General features: G+C 37.1%; 2 protein-coding genes and 1 long non-coding RNA gene across 4 annotated transcripts in view; 1 reads left to right on the top strand and 2 right to left on the bottom strand.

Annotated features, from left to right (window-relative positions):
* Nucleotides 1-728: 728 nt before the first annotated feature.
* On the bottom strand, nucleotides 729-1,742 carry LOC116167202 (protein trunk). Its single transcript, XM_031482470.1, has one exon. It carries the CDS (start codon nucleotides 1,518-1,520, stop codon nucleotides 909-911), a length of 612 nt encoding a protein of 203 aa, XP_031338330.1. The 5' UTR covers nucleotides 1,521-1,742; the 3' UTR covers nucleotides 729-908.
* A 43-nt stretch (nucleotides 1,743-1,785) lies between these two features.
* Nucleotides 1,786-15,522, top strand: part of LOC116167208 — a 31,205-nt gene continuing 17,468 nt past the window's right edge. The window contains exon 1 of the long non-coding RNA XR_004144477.1: nucleotides 1,786-1,990. This is a non-coding gene — a long non-coding RNA (uncharacterized LOC116167208). The remainder of the gene's footprint in view (nucleotides 1,991-15,522) is intronic.
* LOC116167183 (fibrillin-2-like) overlaps nucleotides 7,084-15,522 on the bottom strand; it is a 49,159-nt gene continuing 40,720 nt past the window's right edge. The window contains exons 20-39 of one of the 2 annotated variants that reach the window (XM_031482440.1): nucleotides 14,968-15,134; nucleotides 14,724-14,917; nucleotides 14,360-14,672; nucleotides 12,784-13,032; nucleotides 12,528-12,733; nucleotides 12,223-12,475; nucleotides 12,016-12,174; nucleotides 11,214-11,932; nucleotides 10,783-11,164; nucleotides 10,439-10,731; nucleotides 10,250-10,382; nucleotides 9,627-9,875; nucleotides 9,373-9,576; nucleotides 9,203-9,328; nucleotides 8,899-9,138; nucleotides 8,685-8,849; nucleotides 8,430-8,635; nucleotides 8,140-8,379; nucleotides 7,882-8,082; nucleotides 7,084-7,828 (exon numbers count right to left, since the gene is read on the bottom strand). In XM_031482440.1, the coding sequence (XP_031338300.1) occupies nucleotides 7,610-7,828; nucleotides 7,882-8,082; nucleotides 8,140-8,379; nucleotides 8,430-8,635; nucleotides 8,685-8,849; nucleotides 8,899-9,138; nucleotides 9,203-9,328; nucleotides 9,373-9,576; nucleotides 9,627-9,875; nucleotides 10,250-10,382; nucleotides 10,439-10,731; nucleotides 10,783-11,164; nucleotides 11,214-11,932; nucleotides 12,016-12,174; nucleotides 12,223-12,475; nucleotides 12,528-12,733; nucleotides 12,784-13,032; nucleotides 14,360-14,672; nucleotides 14,724-14,917; nucleotides 14,968-15,134 (4,918 nt within the window). In that variant the 3' untranslated portion in view covers nucleotides 7,084-7,609. The remainder of the gene's footprint in view (nucleotides 7,829-7,881; nucleotides 8,083-8,139; nucleotides 8,380-8,429; nucleotides 8,636-8,684; nucleotides 8,850-8,898; nucleotides 9,139-9,202; nucleotides 9,329-9,372; nucleotides 9,577-9,626; nucleotides 9,876-10,249; nucleotides 10,383-10,438; nucleotides 10,732-10,782; nucleotides 11,165-11,213; nucleotides 11,933-12,015; nucleotides 12,175-12,222; nucleotides 12,476-12,527; nucleotides 12,734-12,783; nucleotides 13,033-14,359; nucleotides 14,673-14,723; nucleotides 14,918-14,967; nucleotides 15,135-15,522) is intronic. The other variant, XM_031482441.1, reaches the window with a different exon arrangement.

The following is a 15,522-nucleotide window of genomic DNA, read 5'->3' as shown; positions in this document are numbered from 1 at the left end:
TTTTTATTGCAAACCTTAAAAATTTCAAGTTGATTAATATCGTATAATATGATAAAATGATTTATAGGTAGAGTGACCATAATTTTTCAACAAGAAAAAAGTACATTTATAATTTATAAGCGAATGCACTGCTAATACTCTAGGAAATTTTTCTGGTCACAATATTACGAATCTAATCAAACAGTAAGAAAAAAAAGTTTTTTTTTGTCAAACATAGGTACATAAATTACTTGTCTTTATATGTATATATAAATTTTAAAAGTTAATTTTCCTCTGGCGTTCCTGCCTGAACATTTTGATCATCATTTTGGTACCAGTCGTACTTTTTGGAACCATGAATTTCCTTCAAAAGTTGTGGTTTACTCTTTAAGAATTGAAACATTTCATCGATAGGTTTCTGCACAACGGATCAAAATCCAACTAAGCAATACGCCAAAGCATTTATGACCAAAGACATGCAAGAATTATATTTCGTTTGGACAAAAGGTATGACTTTTATTTTGTGTAATTAAGAAAAAGAGTACATTTAGGTGTACTTGATAAATCGTAAAGGACAATAGGACAGCGTTTGAAAAGAAAGTACTGTCCTACTAAAAAAAGTACATATAGTCACCATATTTATAGGTCGTGGCCGTGGCGGTGCCACAAAAATAAACACGTTGCATGTATCCACTACTATATTTATTCTATACATATTCAAACTTTTACAAATTAAAAATATACGAGGAGAACAAGAAGTGAATGACCATTGCACTTTTTGTCTAGACTGTATAGGTATTACATTATATACATTCACCAAATTTCATGACTTTTGAACAATAAATGGCTTACAAGCAGGTATGAGCAGGTAAATCGATTAACTGTATACCTGTATAAGTAACACTAGTTGCAAAGTACCTACGTCTATACTACAACGCGCATTCACAGCAAAAACTCAAAGCTCTTTCTTCCCAAATCCACATCTCACGTAAATCGAGAGGTAAGCCTTCAAGACCAATACTCGTACCAACTTTGGCCACCATACACCTATCCGTTTTACGTCGAAGAACTTTTATGGCGAAGGACTTTCGTTTGCATTTATACCGACCAAACCAACACACTTTAGACTCACATTCGACAGATTTCAAATACCGAGGATAGTAGTCCATCCCCAAATCCAACCACCGGACTCTTGTTTCGCACTGCCACATTTGCGTTGATCTCTTTTTCCTTTTGAGCACATCCCACGGCCATCTAGGTTCTTCGTCGAGAGGTTTCGCAAAATTTTCATCAACGTAAAAAGATTCAGGACCAGATCCCTCCCTTTTGCCTTGCTCTGCGTCGGTCTGATTGGAACTTGGTACCGGTTTGTGCATGCTCATATACCTTGGATTGAATGCCGTCCCTAACACCGTCGACAGTACCATTTCGGGCACCGGACTACATATTGTTTGATCCGTTTTTTTAATGGAAGCGCTGGATACACACGTTATTACCACAAACAGTAAAAATCGACGATTGATAACACATTCCGCAACCATTACACCAGTCCATTCACATATGTAGGTAAAAAATTGATTAATTAAAAACAGAAGTACCGCGCCAGTTATTTTTAAAAATTACGCCAGGTCATGATTTTGATGTTAATGTTAGAAGTTCCAGAATTAACAAAAATGCTAAAACGGTTACCCGAACAATTTTCTTTATAGTCAAAACAACTGGGTGGGAGAATTTATTTACTACACTTCATGGTCAATGGTATTGCAAAACGCATTCAAGAGTATTATCAGTAGTTCTCTTGTTACTTGTGTGATACCTATGCGCAATAACTTCAAACGTTTTGTGGTACTTTGCACAGATTCGTGAAACAGTGCTAAAATTTCCGTTATCGCTGAAGTTAACTTAGCTAAGTGTACCTATACCTACGGTATATTCCTTATGGGATTCGTGAGTTGATAATCAGTAATCACATGAAAGTGGTGTAATCGAGGGTGTAATTATGGTGTCATTAGTAAGTTTTGGAATTTCTAGTTTTGTAATGTTAATTAATTTTTGTTATTGTAACGATGTAACTCCACATTCCATGTTTGGAATAGCAATCGCTAGATACGAACACTACAAATTTCTAAATTGGTACCTACAGAATGTGTGTACGGTACGGTACGGTATCTATAAAAATTGGGCTGCAGTAATTCCGTTTTATTAAGTGTACATTTTAGCACTGATCCTATTATGAGGTTTTAGTAAAGTCAGGTTTCACAACAAATTACGAGTATGGAGTGCATTTCACTGCAAATCTTGGTGTATAAAAGATGCCGATACGGATTGAACTAAAGGTCATAAAGGTATCCATAATTGCTAACCGGCATGTGTGTATGTGTATTAAGAGTCTTCTTTACCTAAGCGCAACTTTTTTACATTATGGTGCATAGATGATTATAGTTGCAAGAAACAAGATGATATTCTTGCTTAGTCAACTCCTATTTTGGTCCTTAGTTAGTTCCCGTCGACACTGTGCAGCGGTGCTACTTGTTACCCTCAAATTGTTGATTTACCGCCCGCCAAGATACAGACTTTATTTACAAAAAATATGATTTAATATTTTGGGGTAATTTTTAGAAGTAACTTATCTAGAAAACTGTCGGTTTACTTTTTCCATAAACAGTTTTGTTCCAGAGTAAAAAAATAAAACAGATTAGAGCAATAATCGATGCAAAACATCTAATCTTTAAACAATCGGTATTCAATTGCTATAAACTTTTTTAAAAAAATAGCCCAAACATTTTGTAGATAAAGGTCTAAATTTATAAAATAGTTCTTTAAAAAAATGTTTTTTTTTAAAAACAACTTGAGTTTTTATGGCGGGCGCTCTTATGGAAATTTACATTGGGTGCAGTGGGTACAGAAGACTCTTAAGGATTTACACGTCTCATAGATTCCCAGGTTATTTATAGTATTGTATACGGATTTGCGCCCGTCCGTCCGTCAAATCGGTTTTTAGAATTGGCCGATTTAAACATTTGATGTACTGGTTACTGTATGAAAAGTACTGTATTGAATTACGTTTTGAACCATAATGGGCATATAAAGAAACTTAGAAACCGAGAAAGAAACCAAAAAAATTTGTATCCCATTCACCCGATGTTGTTGCAAAGTTGGCAATCATTATAACTACCTCGTCCATAGACAAAAAAATTGCACAAATGACCTCAGGACCGTATCTACATATGTTGCGTCTCGTTTTGCGCCTATGGGCCCCTCAAAATCGTCGCTCCCCCCTCCACTAACCAATTAAGAGCATTTTATACTGAAAAAGTGTTAAGTAATAGGATTTTCTTTCTCTTAATTTGCTCAGATTGATTTTTATTATTTAGAAGTAAAAACATTTTTTATATTAAGTAATTATAATATTTATAAGGTGTTATTGAAACAAAGTATAATACTAGGTATAATATCTGTAGTTGGAAATACAAACAAATAACTCAACGGCCCGTGTGGTGTAGTTGAGTTGAAACTTGACTGGGGTACGTACTAAGGGTCCCTTGTTCGAATCCGGGTTCGGGCATGGTAAACGTACAGTGGGGTTGGCTTGGTCGAGCCTTGACTGAAACTCCGTCCACTCAAAAATAAAGGCTTCAAGAAACTGTTTAATTTTTCATTTTTTGAGAAATATACTCCTTTTTAGCGCATTTCCATAAAAGTAAAAAAAAATGCGCTATTGTCCGTCCGTCCGGTCGTTACTATATCTTGATCTTAACACCTATTGTTCTATTTTTGTCGCTATTCGGTTCGTTAGGTCATCCAGGCTTGCACCAAAGAAGGAATTTTTGCGTTTATTACTAAAAAAGTTATAGTTAAAAAATCAATTTATAATATATATATATATGTATATATATATATATATATATATATATATAATTTTACACCTTAACGATCATCGAGATAGTTTATAATTTTGTATTCTCTGTCTGTCTGTTGTCTGTCTGTCCGTCTGTCTGCTTGTTCGTCTGTCTGTCTATCTGTGTGCACGATACCTTTGTTTAGAAACGTCGGATCGCTTTGAAAATTGGTAGGCATGTTCAGTCCTCCTAACAACGGGTGGGCTCCGCGCGGACCCCAAGGCCCCTAATGCTGTTATTCTTATTACATGTGTTTAATTTTTTTCAAATTTTATGAGACTCAGTTACATTTGTTTTTGTAGTTTTATGCGAGGTTTTATGTATCAGGTATATAACTAAATACAAAAATGTTGAGTATATAGCCGAATATTTTAGAATGTCTGCCCAAAAACATGCTTGGGGTCCGATCGGACCCCACCCGGTATAGGTGTCTATAATATTTTAATATTGAATATTTTTGAAATTATTCAATACGTTTTCATTAAGGTTTCCTTCATATTATCTTCTGATAACCTCATGGTAACGACATATTAACAAAAAATTCAAATTATAAGCGATCTTTCCAATTGCACTTCTCTTTTGTAATTTCCTATGAGATAAAGGTTACTCAAAGACACATAAAGACACTCTAAATGACCAAAAGTAACATCTCCGCCGTACTGAAAACAGTTGGAAATAAAGTAGGTACCCGAAAACCAGGAGAACGAAACGCAGGAGAAGTCGGATCAACCGAAAACCGAAGATGTCATTTGTGCCCGCGGAGCAAAGATCAAATAGTTAAAGCACAATTTTCCCAGTGTAAGAATAATATAAGAATATGTGCCAATGACATAGAAAGACAGTTACTATGAATTACAATGACTCAGAATAGTATATTGAAAGACAAGTGTTGCAATGCGACCTATTGTAATACGACTATCTTGTGGCACGAGTGGCGACGCGAAGCGTAGCCACGAGTGTCCGCAAGATAGGAGTATTACAATAAAGCATTGTAACACGCGTTTTTCATACTATTTTTTCTATTTCGGTGCTTTAATTTAATTAAAAAAATCATTATCAGAAACTATAGGGAACATTAGAACTAACATGTTTTATGTTGGGAACACTTTTTATGCCGTTAAGTTTTAGGTTGGCAGCGTAGTAAGACTGACATTTTGAAGTTCAAACATGGAAGTACCCAACGAAGTACCTACTTGTACCAACTAGTAACTGCCAACTTAAGAGATGAGTTACCAAAAAAAACGACTATAATCACTGTCTTTGTACAACTGTTTTCGGCCGAGAACAGTTGTACAAAATCATCATTGTGACACCGAAATAGAAAAAATTATATGTAATATGTATGACCCTATTTCTTTACCTTTTCAAAGAAAAATATGGTTATCAAACACCTTTTTTTTCATTCAAAAACAAAATATCAATTCTTCTGAATAACAGAACACGCACTGAGATAAAATTTGCAAGATAATGTCAGTTTTCTATTGAAAAAGAGACTGGGGTCCGATCACCCGGTGTTAGGAAGGTTTAAGGATATAAGAAAGGTCGCTATTGTTGACTAATGAGCCAAAAAGGTACAGCCCAAAACTTACCAAACCTTCAAAAAATAGGGTTCGTCTCGGGGTTCTTTTATCACTCCTGTTACTGTCTGTAAAAGGAGTTCCCAAAACAAACTGGGTTTTTGTGTGTTTATAATATTTTGGATGCCATTTACTTCTGTGTCTTTTTTAAATCTTGTACAAGAAATTGTGTTAACGAAATTGCGAGAGGAATTTTGCTACACCATTAATTAGAGTGTTAAAAACATACGTAAAATTCTGTACTGGTGAATGTGAGTGCCAGCTTTTATTTGTGGACACAAACCGCAACAAGAAATAATTACCGACGGGGAGATATTCAAAAAGTCACAATACAACCCTTCCATAACGAATTGCCGGAATTGAGGCCACCTCCGAGTCAGAATTATCCCGGGAAACAGACATTGCAGTTCTAAAGTTATAGGTACCGCTGTTATATCAAGATCATCATCATTACCAATCGAAAATTGTATAATAAGTCAGTTAAGGAGATATTGCTATAGATTTAGGAACTACGCCTTTATAATCTTTGTAGTAAAGATTCAAATCATTTTAATATAAAGAGAGTCAAAAAACCAGATTATAAAGCGGTGGTGCACCAATTTCATTTTGTACTTGTATATATCAAATGTCAGTCTGCTGCTCACGCAGCTGTTATCTCAGTTACCTAGTATAAACGAATGGCCATTCCCCAGAAAAGTAGAAAAACTAAAATTTGTATAAATTAGATAGTCATTTTGTATTTTGCAGCAATTTCATTCATATTGTAATTTAGAATTAGAATTACAGATCTCTGTCCAAGTTGTGTCCCTGTATTTGAACTTTCAATATAGCAAACAAAAAGCCCTTCTGTGATTGTTATTGTGTTGGTTAGTTCCAATCAATCATCAGTCAATTTTGAAGAAAGATTACAGGTGTGGAAGGTAACTAGAGCAATTTGATAACACAGTTGCAATCAGCCGGAGCACCCACATTAAAATTTTTTGTTATACTCAGGTTTAGTTGGACCTCTCAATTACGTTTGTAGGAGTCAAAAGAAGTAGCCCGTTCCAAATGTACATATAAAAGTACCTACTTTATTTATAGTAATAATACCTTCCAAATTTTATGATTAAGTGTTGAAATTGCCCGCTGACGTGAAGAAAGTAACATCATTACATCAATATCACTTTGCATTTTCTGATCCTTATTCCTTCCACTTTTTGGAGAGGCGAGATGTTTAAATATTGCACATAAGTAATTTTGTTTGAGAAGTTTTATGAAGCAATTGTTTAATATTATTTTGTTCTCAAATGTATAGATTTATAAAGGGTGTTGTGAACATAATTTCACACACTTTTTCCACATCCTACACTGAATACAATACAATTCGAATCATTCTAAGTATTTTATTTACTAAATGGCTGAAAGAAGAATCTCCTGTCGTAATGAACATATACCGACTTGATACACAGCAGTCAGTATCCGCAGATGAAGGACTACACTCTCTAAATATCTGGCGAGATATCTGGCGAATCCACCAGATAGATGCACTATTACAAACATTATGTTAACGAAATCCTATTCCTAAGAAGAGAATCTGAAATAAAACTAGACAGAGATTTTAATTAAACACTTTATTTTACAAATATAGCATGGCGTACTTTACACAATAATTTTGTTATTTAACTGGTCGTATGAAAATAGAATTTTTATTATAACTTTTTTATTTACAATAATAGACAAATATGATAGAATGATTATTTTACTTCGCATAATAAATAATAGATTGGCAGTGAACGTGATGGCAGCATAAAAATAATAAAATGCATTTATAACAGACACCTTTAAATTAACAATAACAAGTTTCTATTAGATTTACAATTTGATTCTAATGTTTATAAATGTTTAGATGTATTAAACTTTAATATAAACAAATCAAAACATTACATTCTAAAATCACATATCAGCGAAAACTACGGCTGAAATTTAATTAAAATCGTCTTAATGTAAATATAAATACATTTTGTAGGCAGTACCATTAAGCATAACATATTGCAGTCCCATATATTAACATTTGCAGCTCACTTTGTAAGGCAGTAACAATGAGAAAATACAAAGATAAAAATTATTAAATTACTTAATTTAATTACAATTACTAACTAAATACTATTAACGCTATTCCAAGACGTTTAATTTTAATCGTAACGTTAGCGGTTTTTCGAATATCGAATTTTCGTACTCTTCTGTGCTTGTAGGTTTGCCGTGTATTGTAAGGTCAAAGTTTCCTGTATGTTTTAGTCTTCTCTTGAAATGCAATGCCCATACGCCGTATTTCTTGACTAATTGGAACTTGTTTCTGTCATTTCCCTTCGCTATGGAATATTCTACGTCGCTCTAGAATAGAAATATTCATTAAAAAACTTGAGAAAAAATTAAAGGGCACGCACCTTCACGGCAGGTTGAAGTTTTAAAATCCGCATCTTATGTTTAGTTTGCTGTAGGTGAATATTCAGCAACAGTTCTTCACCATGATGATGCCTCCTTGCTCTAACGTGGCCCGTAGATCTCTTCAAAATCCTACGCAGTACTTCCTCGCCACTAGTTGAATTGCTCCTCTGTGTCGAATGCCGGCGATGCCTACCGTTTATCTAACAAGGAAGAGTGTTCTAAAAACCCCAAGAGAATCTACCTATACAGCTACATACCTTGCATGAGAAACATCCTTCACCAGTTATAATTTTGTCGTCAGATGTCCTATCACCGCCTATAGCATAGGTTGGTACATTTCCGAAATCGGGAGCGTAATTGGAGGAAGATGGCGATATTGTTGATAAGCAATGGCCTTGTCCAATACGTTGATAGCCTTGTGGACAGTCGCACGAATACATACCTCCATACGATGTGCATCCGAAAGCACAAGGAGCTCCAACGCACCCAGAACTGACCTAAAAAAAATTAAATTACCCTAATTCCTTAAAGTGTGTGTAGAAATTACTTGAAGGCATATATTGAGTTTGGAATCAAATTGATACCCATCTGGACAACCACATCTGTAGCTTCCAGGAGTATTAAAGCAATTGCCTCCATCGCCGCACGGAGTATTCAGACATTCGTTGTCATCAACACATTGATTATAGTAATTATGCAAGGAATATCCATCAGGGCAACCACAGCGGTATCCTCCAATAAGATTTTGGCAGCCTAAAATTACGGTAGTGATAAATTATGATAGTAAGTACACTCTACGTACCCTCTGGGCATTTTGTATCATCCAAACATTCATCGGAGTCGACACAATAAGTTCCAGTAGGATCCAGTTGGAAACCTCTCGGACACACACATCTAAAGCTACCTAAAGTATTTACACAACGGCCCGGTTTTGGACAAACTCCTAACTCTTCGCATTCGTTTATATCTGGATATTGCGATTATTAGTGAAATTGGTTATATGGTTGGTTGGTTACCTTCGCAATCATCCCCAACTTGGTTGTATCCCTTTGGACACGAGCACGTGTAACTGCCATGCGTGTTAATACAGATATGCTGACACATATGCTGCCCAGTGCTACATTCATCAAGGTCGCGACAAGACACACCATCGGGATTTAGTAGGAATCCTGGCGGACAAGCGCAGACGTAACTACCCTCGGTATTGTGACAAATATGTTTACAAGGAGAAGGAATCAATTGACATTCGTTGACGTCTGAAATTTATAGTTTCGTGTAAGTTATATAATGGATACTAGGCCACTATTGCCAATAACGAACCTCTACAATAAATTCCACTGGGATCAACCTTGAAGCCCTTGTGACACATGCATCTATACGATCCAAGCGTATTAATACAGCGACCATTTCTGCATAGGTCCGGAATTGTTGTACACTCATCCACATCTGCAGAAGAGAATAGTACATTGTTTCTCGTGGGTAATAATTACCTGAGCCATCAACAGTAAATCCACTATCTAAGCAAAGCTCTTGATACTGAGGTGAATATTTCGGCGGGCACATTTCACATCGCGGACCCCACGCTTCTCCCATTGAACAACAGCAATCAGCTTTCGTTACGCGATTCATTTCCAAATTCTGCGCGGTGCAGCGACCTTGAATTAATTGTCTAAAGCAGAAACCTTGCCTTTTGTCTGTAATGGTAGCGTAAGTATAAGGATAACATTTAATAACCGATACAAACCGATGCAGGATTTTCGATCTTGTGATGCCTCGTATCCTTCGAAGCAATCGCACCTGTACGATCCCAACAGGTTGAAGCAGTGTCCGTTCTGGCATATTCCCGGATTTACTGCGCACTCGTTGATGTCTTGGCAATCATCTGTTAAACCTACTTGCGTGTATCCTTCCGGACAGATGCACATGAAAGATCCAATTAAGTTCTTGCATTCGAATTTGCAGTTATTGGCCGGTGTCAAACATTCGTTAACATCTATAAAAAAATTAATAAAAATGTTTTTTTTCGGATTGATGACATCAGGGGATGCAATTATCGCTATGATGCATAATTAAGTATGAAGGGTATATAACAGAAATCTTCACCAAAGGCGTTCAACAGTACCACAATCCCAAATGCGATAGCTTATAATTTGGAAGTACCGACAACCATAGCTTCAACAGTGCGTTTTGTACATTCTGACTCCCATGCAGAAAGGCGATCGGGCCGCAATGCCTGCGGTTAGAAACGGGTGTTTCTCGACTTCTGTATCTCAACCTTACTCTCGAGTCCCTCGTCACATAATTAAGTTCGTTTCATAACTTGTTCGCTTATTGTAGTTATCTATAGTACCTAATGATAATACTAACCTTGACAATGACGACCATCTGGAGCTAAAGCATAACCGTATGGACAAATGCACCTGAACGATCCAAGAACGTTATGACATCTAAACGCACACTGGTTGCCCAGTTCGAGGCACTCATTAACATCTTCACATACCTGTAAATCAATAACGGTTATCAAGTGAGGTGACGAAATTAAACGCAGAAATAGACCTGCATAGGACCCGGTGCAAATCCGTCATCGCAGGAACACTCAAAACCTCCAATTACGTTGTTACATGTACCATTGCCACAAACATTTTGTGTCGTGACACACTCGTTATCATCGACACACTTTCTACCGGTCGAATCTAAGGCATACCCCATTGGGCATTCGCATCGGAATGAACCGTCTGTATTTATACAGTCTCCTCCTTCGCAAACATTCGCCATTAATTCACATTCGTTGAGATCGTTTCCGGAATCCATTCGCCCTGGTCCTTCAGGACATAATTTCGAGAAATCATCTAAAAATTTTATGCAGTCTTAGGTACAATTTTCTATATAGATTATATTACCTGTGCCTTCTTTAGGACACTGTTGGCAGTACCGACCCCATGCAGCTCCACGTGAACAACAGCATTCCTTCATGGTAATCTGAAAACCGCGAGGGGCGGCACATTGGTTTCTCGAGAAATCGTCGTAGCATTGTTCCTGTCGAATATCCACGCACGACATTATCTTAGGGTCCAAAATGAAACCACTGGGACATGTACAAAAGGCGCCACCATCCGTATTCGTACATACACCATTCTCGCAAATACCCGGATTTGTTTGGCATTCGTCAATATCTTCGCATCTATTGGTAACCTGGCTGAGTTCATAACCTTCTGGGCAAGTGCATACAAATGAACCCATAATATTTAGGCATTGTCCAGGTGATGGGCATGTACCGGGCACCTGAATTTGTTTAGGTTTAATGCATTACTAAACACATATTGCGACTTACTTCGTGACACTCGTCCACATCGCGACAATTATGATGATCCGCCGTTAATGTATATCCGGAAGCACATTCACAAGCAAATGATCCGATAGTGTTTCGGCATCGTCCATTTCGACATAAAAATGGCATCATATGACATTCGTCTATGTCGACGCAATCGTTGGTGTGACTTAGCTTGAAACCGGGGTTGCAATGACACTTGTAAGTACCGACCACATTCAAACAAGTGCCATTGTTACAAATGTTGGGATGTCTAACGCACTCGTCAATATCTAGACAGTTATCTCTTGAAGGTGTGAGTAAATAACCAACGTGGCATATGCACTGGAAGCTGCCCTGTAGATTCTTACAATCTCCATTGTTGCAAATATTCGGATGCTCGATACATTCATCTATATCAACACAATCCATAAAGCTGGAACCATGTTTATATCCTTCTGGACATCTGCATTCGAAGCTGCCTTGTAGGTTTACACATTGAGCATTTCCTTCACACGGATTTGGTTGGCGCAGGCATTCATTTTCGTCTATACATTGGTGCGAATTGATGTCGTATATAAAACCGCGATTGCACTGGCATTCGAAACTTCCGGGCGTGTTCACACAGACGCCATGTGTGCACATTGTAGGCATGAGTTGACACTCATCAATTCCTTCACTTTGGTTTGTCATTGGGTTGATAATCTGGCCAGGTCGCACACCGCATAATGTAATGTATTCACCTAGATAAATATTAAGTTTACATTAGCATTTCGTAACAATTTAAGTAATAAAAGTAAATCGCGAATGTTTCCCATATACCTACTGGTGCCTTGAATCGGACATGGTTCACACGGCTGACCCCATGCTTGACCCATTGAACAACAGCACAGCTTTTTCGTTTGATTTTGAGTCATTGGCAGCGAACATGTCCACCTGCTGTAGTTGAGGAAGCATACATCTCTTCTCATATCAACGCACTCCCCTACATATTTACAGTTAATTTAACTACTAATAGGGTTGGCATACTAACTTCCTCCAGGTAACGGCATATATCCTTCAGGACACTCGCAGAAATAGCGTCCATGTTCGTTTATGCAACGTCCAACATTGCAAATTCCTGGATTTTCAACGCACTCATCCACGTCAATGCATTCTACTCCTGATTGATCTAAATGAAAACCTTCGTTGCAAGAACACATAAAGCTGCCAAAAGTGTTTGTACAATGACCATTTCTACAAATATTTTCGTGTTCTTCACACTCGTTAATGTCCTCTAGAACCACCTACAATGGCGCATCAAATTAAATTTGGGAAATCTACGAAATTATCGCTTACAGTGATTTCGTTTGGTTTATAACCTAAACCTCCCGGACATATTTCATCGTACTCTGGACTTCCAGGAATAGGGCACAGTTCACAATGGGGACCCCATGCTTTACCAACCGAGCAGCAACAAGAAGCTTTCGTTACGTAATCCGCCGTAGGCAACTGGCATATACCTTGATTATCAATTTCAAGAAAACATCTTGAAGTTCTTCGATCTGAATGGTACAGCTTTTCTAACAGGTACGAATGGTTTTAGTTTGCTTACCAATGCACGCATTTCCTTCCGAAATCATATCATAATTGGGTGGACAAATGCATCTATAAGTGCCCTCTTCGTTCTGGCATGAGCCGTATACGCATGATTGCGGGCTATCGCATTCGTCTACGTCAGTACAGTTACCACCGGAGCTATCCAGTTTAAATCCATCACGGCACTCGCATCTGAACATTCCGAAAACGTTCTCGCAAGTTCCGTGAACACATAAATTGTTAAACATTTGACATTCGTCGATGTCTGTAAATTGAGAAAATTTTTAAAGGGCAAAGTTTCCTATCTGACTAATTAATTAAATATCATTCATCATTTTGCCTCAATCCTTTACAAGAGACCCTAGTAATAAATTTGGTCGATGATTTTTGATGAGAAGGTGCTCAGTCTCGATGAAATTTACAGTCAGTCAATCACCCAACCCTCAATTCCGTTAGAAGGTAGGGTGTCATTGTTATGAATGACCGAGTTATTCAAACTCATTTACAAATCTTATACAACTATAGAACACCATTAATAGTGTAATATGTTACGAGGGTAAAAAGTGCATCAATCATGTCCGCAGCCGATCGAACGCAACATTTGCGAACAAAAGGTTCACTTTTTATCCAAATTACACTACTATTTTTTCTCCAACCAAGATCTTGATGTTAAATCATATGTAAACGCATACATAAGACATTGTTGTTAAGTATATCTTTTTACATACAATAGACGTATAATTAGTGTATAGGGGGAAAAATATGCTAAGAGAAAGTGTTGTGTGTAGTAACATCACATTACTTTAGTATAATAATTGTCAACTATCGAAGCTAATTGTGCTGACAAATAACAAATTTTTACACGGCTGGAGAAAAACCTTTGTTTGTAGTAATGGAAACTAGATTAAAAAATTGTCAATAATAGAAATCTTTTATAAAATTCTGATATGTTTCAATATTTCTATAGCTTCACAAATCGTATAAATTTAGGAATGGTTTCTCTATTAACATTTAATTAATTTTATATCATTGATGTTCCATGAAGTAAGGTTGAACAATAAAGTGTTCTCTTGCTTATAGTGTAAGTAAATTGTTAAAGATTAAAATTACAATAATACTATATAACTATTGGCATATACAAAAGACTAATTCCTAAATGGTACAATTCGGAAATTTCAATTGTCTCTATAAAGGGATATCACTTTCACAGTCTCCTATTTCGATTGTTCACGTCTCCATCCGTTCATACACTTTCGTTCATTAACTCAGGGACGTCTTAAAAGCTTCCTAGGCCCCCCGCGTGTTGTTATTAAAGTAGCTCCTACAAAACCGGATAATTTGGAATATAACATTAATTTACTTAGGCAGAAATAATAGAACACGAAAGAATACGTGCGATTTTAGAGAGAATTTGGAAATGTAAGTAAATTCGAGAGGGGGCCTTTTTATATCGTGCATAGCTCTGATAAACTTGTAGAAGTGCAACAATTTTAAATATTTGCTTAAAAGAAGGAGACCTCATGTCACGTGCGTACTCCTTATCTAAGACGTCCCTGAGAGACACATTCCCAAGCAATCTGTAAATTACTTACCGACACATGCTTGGTCCTTATGCTCATCTGGATGCATAAATCCCATGTCACACTCGCACCTAAACGCGCCAGGATAATTTAAACATTGTCCATTTTCACAAAGCGTTGGATCATTTGAACATTCATCGATATCAGAACATTCATAACCATCTCCTTTGAAACCAGTGTCACAGACGCACTTGAAGGAACCATCAGTGTTGATGCACTGCGCGTTTTGATTACAACCGCCATTATTTGTAAGACATTCATTAATATCTCTACAGCTAACACCATTCCCTGTGAAACCATCTTGACATCGGCATTGGTACGATCCCTAGAACGCAAACGCTTGAGATAGTGCTAATGAAATAGAAAAAAGACTTACTGGATTATTAATGCAATCGGCGTTTACATCGCAAGTGTATATGCCCAGATAGCATTCATCTTCGTCTGAGCAAACATGTTCTTCCCCAGGTTTGACGGAATACCCTTCCTCACACCTACACTGGAAGGATCCCAAGGTGTTAATACATTCCCCATTACCACAAATATTCGGGTTCTGTCTACATTCGTCAATGTCTATAACAAAAATGTTGAGTACTCACCGTCGTGAGAGATTACGTATTTACCCAAGCACGAGTTGTTGCCAGGTCCAGCAATTAAACCTTTCGTACATAGACACGTGAATCCTCCATGGGTATTTGTACAGTTTCCTCCGCTACAAATTCGCGGATTGTCTGCACATTCGTTGATATCGTTGCAGGTGCGGCCGTCCAACATTAGCGTGTATCCAGATCTAAAATGGTTTGAGATTACGTTACGAAAACAGTTGTGTATGAATCAGAGTTTGCCCAAAGCTTGAAGGAAGTTGCTTTTTCTATTTCTTTAATATCAGCTCTTGATGCTACTTCCCTACCAACTTAAGTATCATGTGCTGGCAGATAATTTATTATTGTATCGTATGTTCATCACTGTATAAGGTTTCTTTAGTGTTTTTCTTTTTACACATCGATGTCCTGATATTTGGTATAATCGTATAAGGGACATTCTAATAGATGTTTGTGAATTTTGTAATCGTTAAGGTTTCGTGATGGTCTCGTCTATTAATTTGATTTTGTGGCTAGTGTCTTTTTCGCCATGCCTGTCACGTAGGTACTTGGGTATCTACTGTTCTGTCCGGCTGA

Source organism: Photinus pyralis, unplaced genomic scaffold (genome assembly GCF_008802855.1).
Source record: "Photinus pyralis isolate 1611_PpyrPB1 unplaced genomic scaffold, Ppyr1.3 Ppyr1.4_LG3b, whole genome shotgun sequence".
Taxonomy (NCBI): Eukaryota; Metazoa; Arthropoda; class Insecta; order Coleoptera; family Lampyridae; genus Photinus; species Photinus pyralis.
The sequence above is the reverse complement of the archived record's forward strand: the minus strand, read 5'-3'. Positions and strand labels throughout refer to the sequence as shown.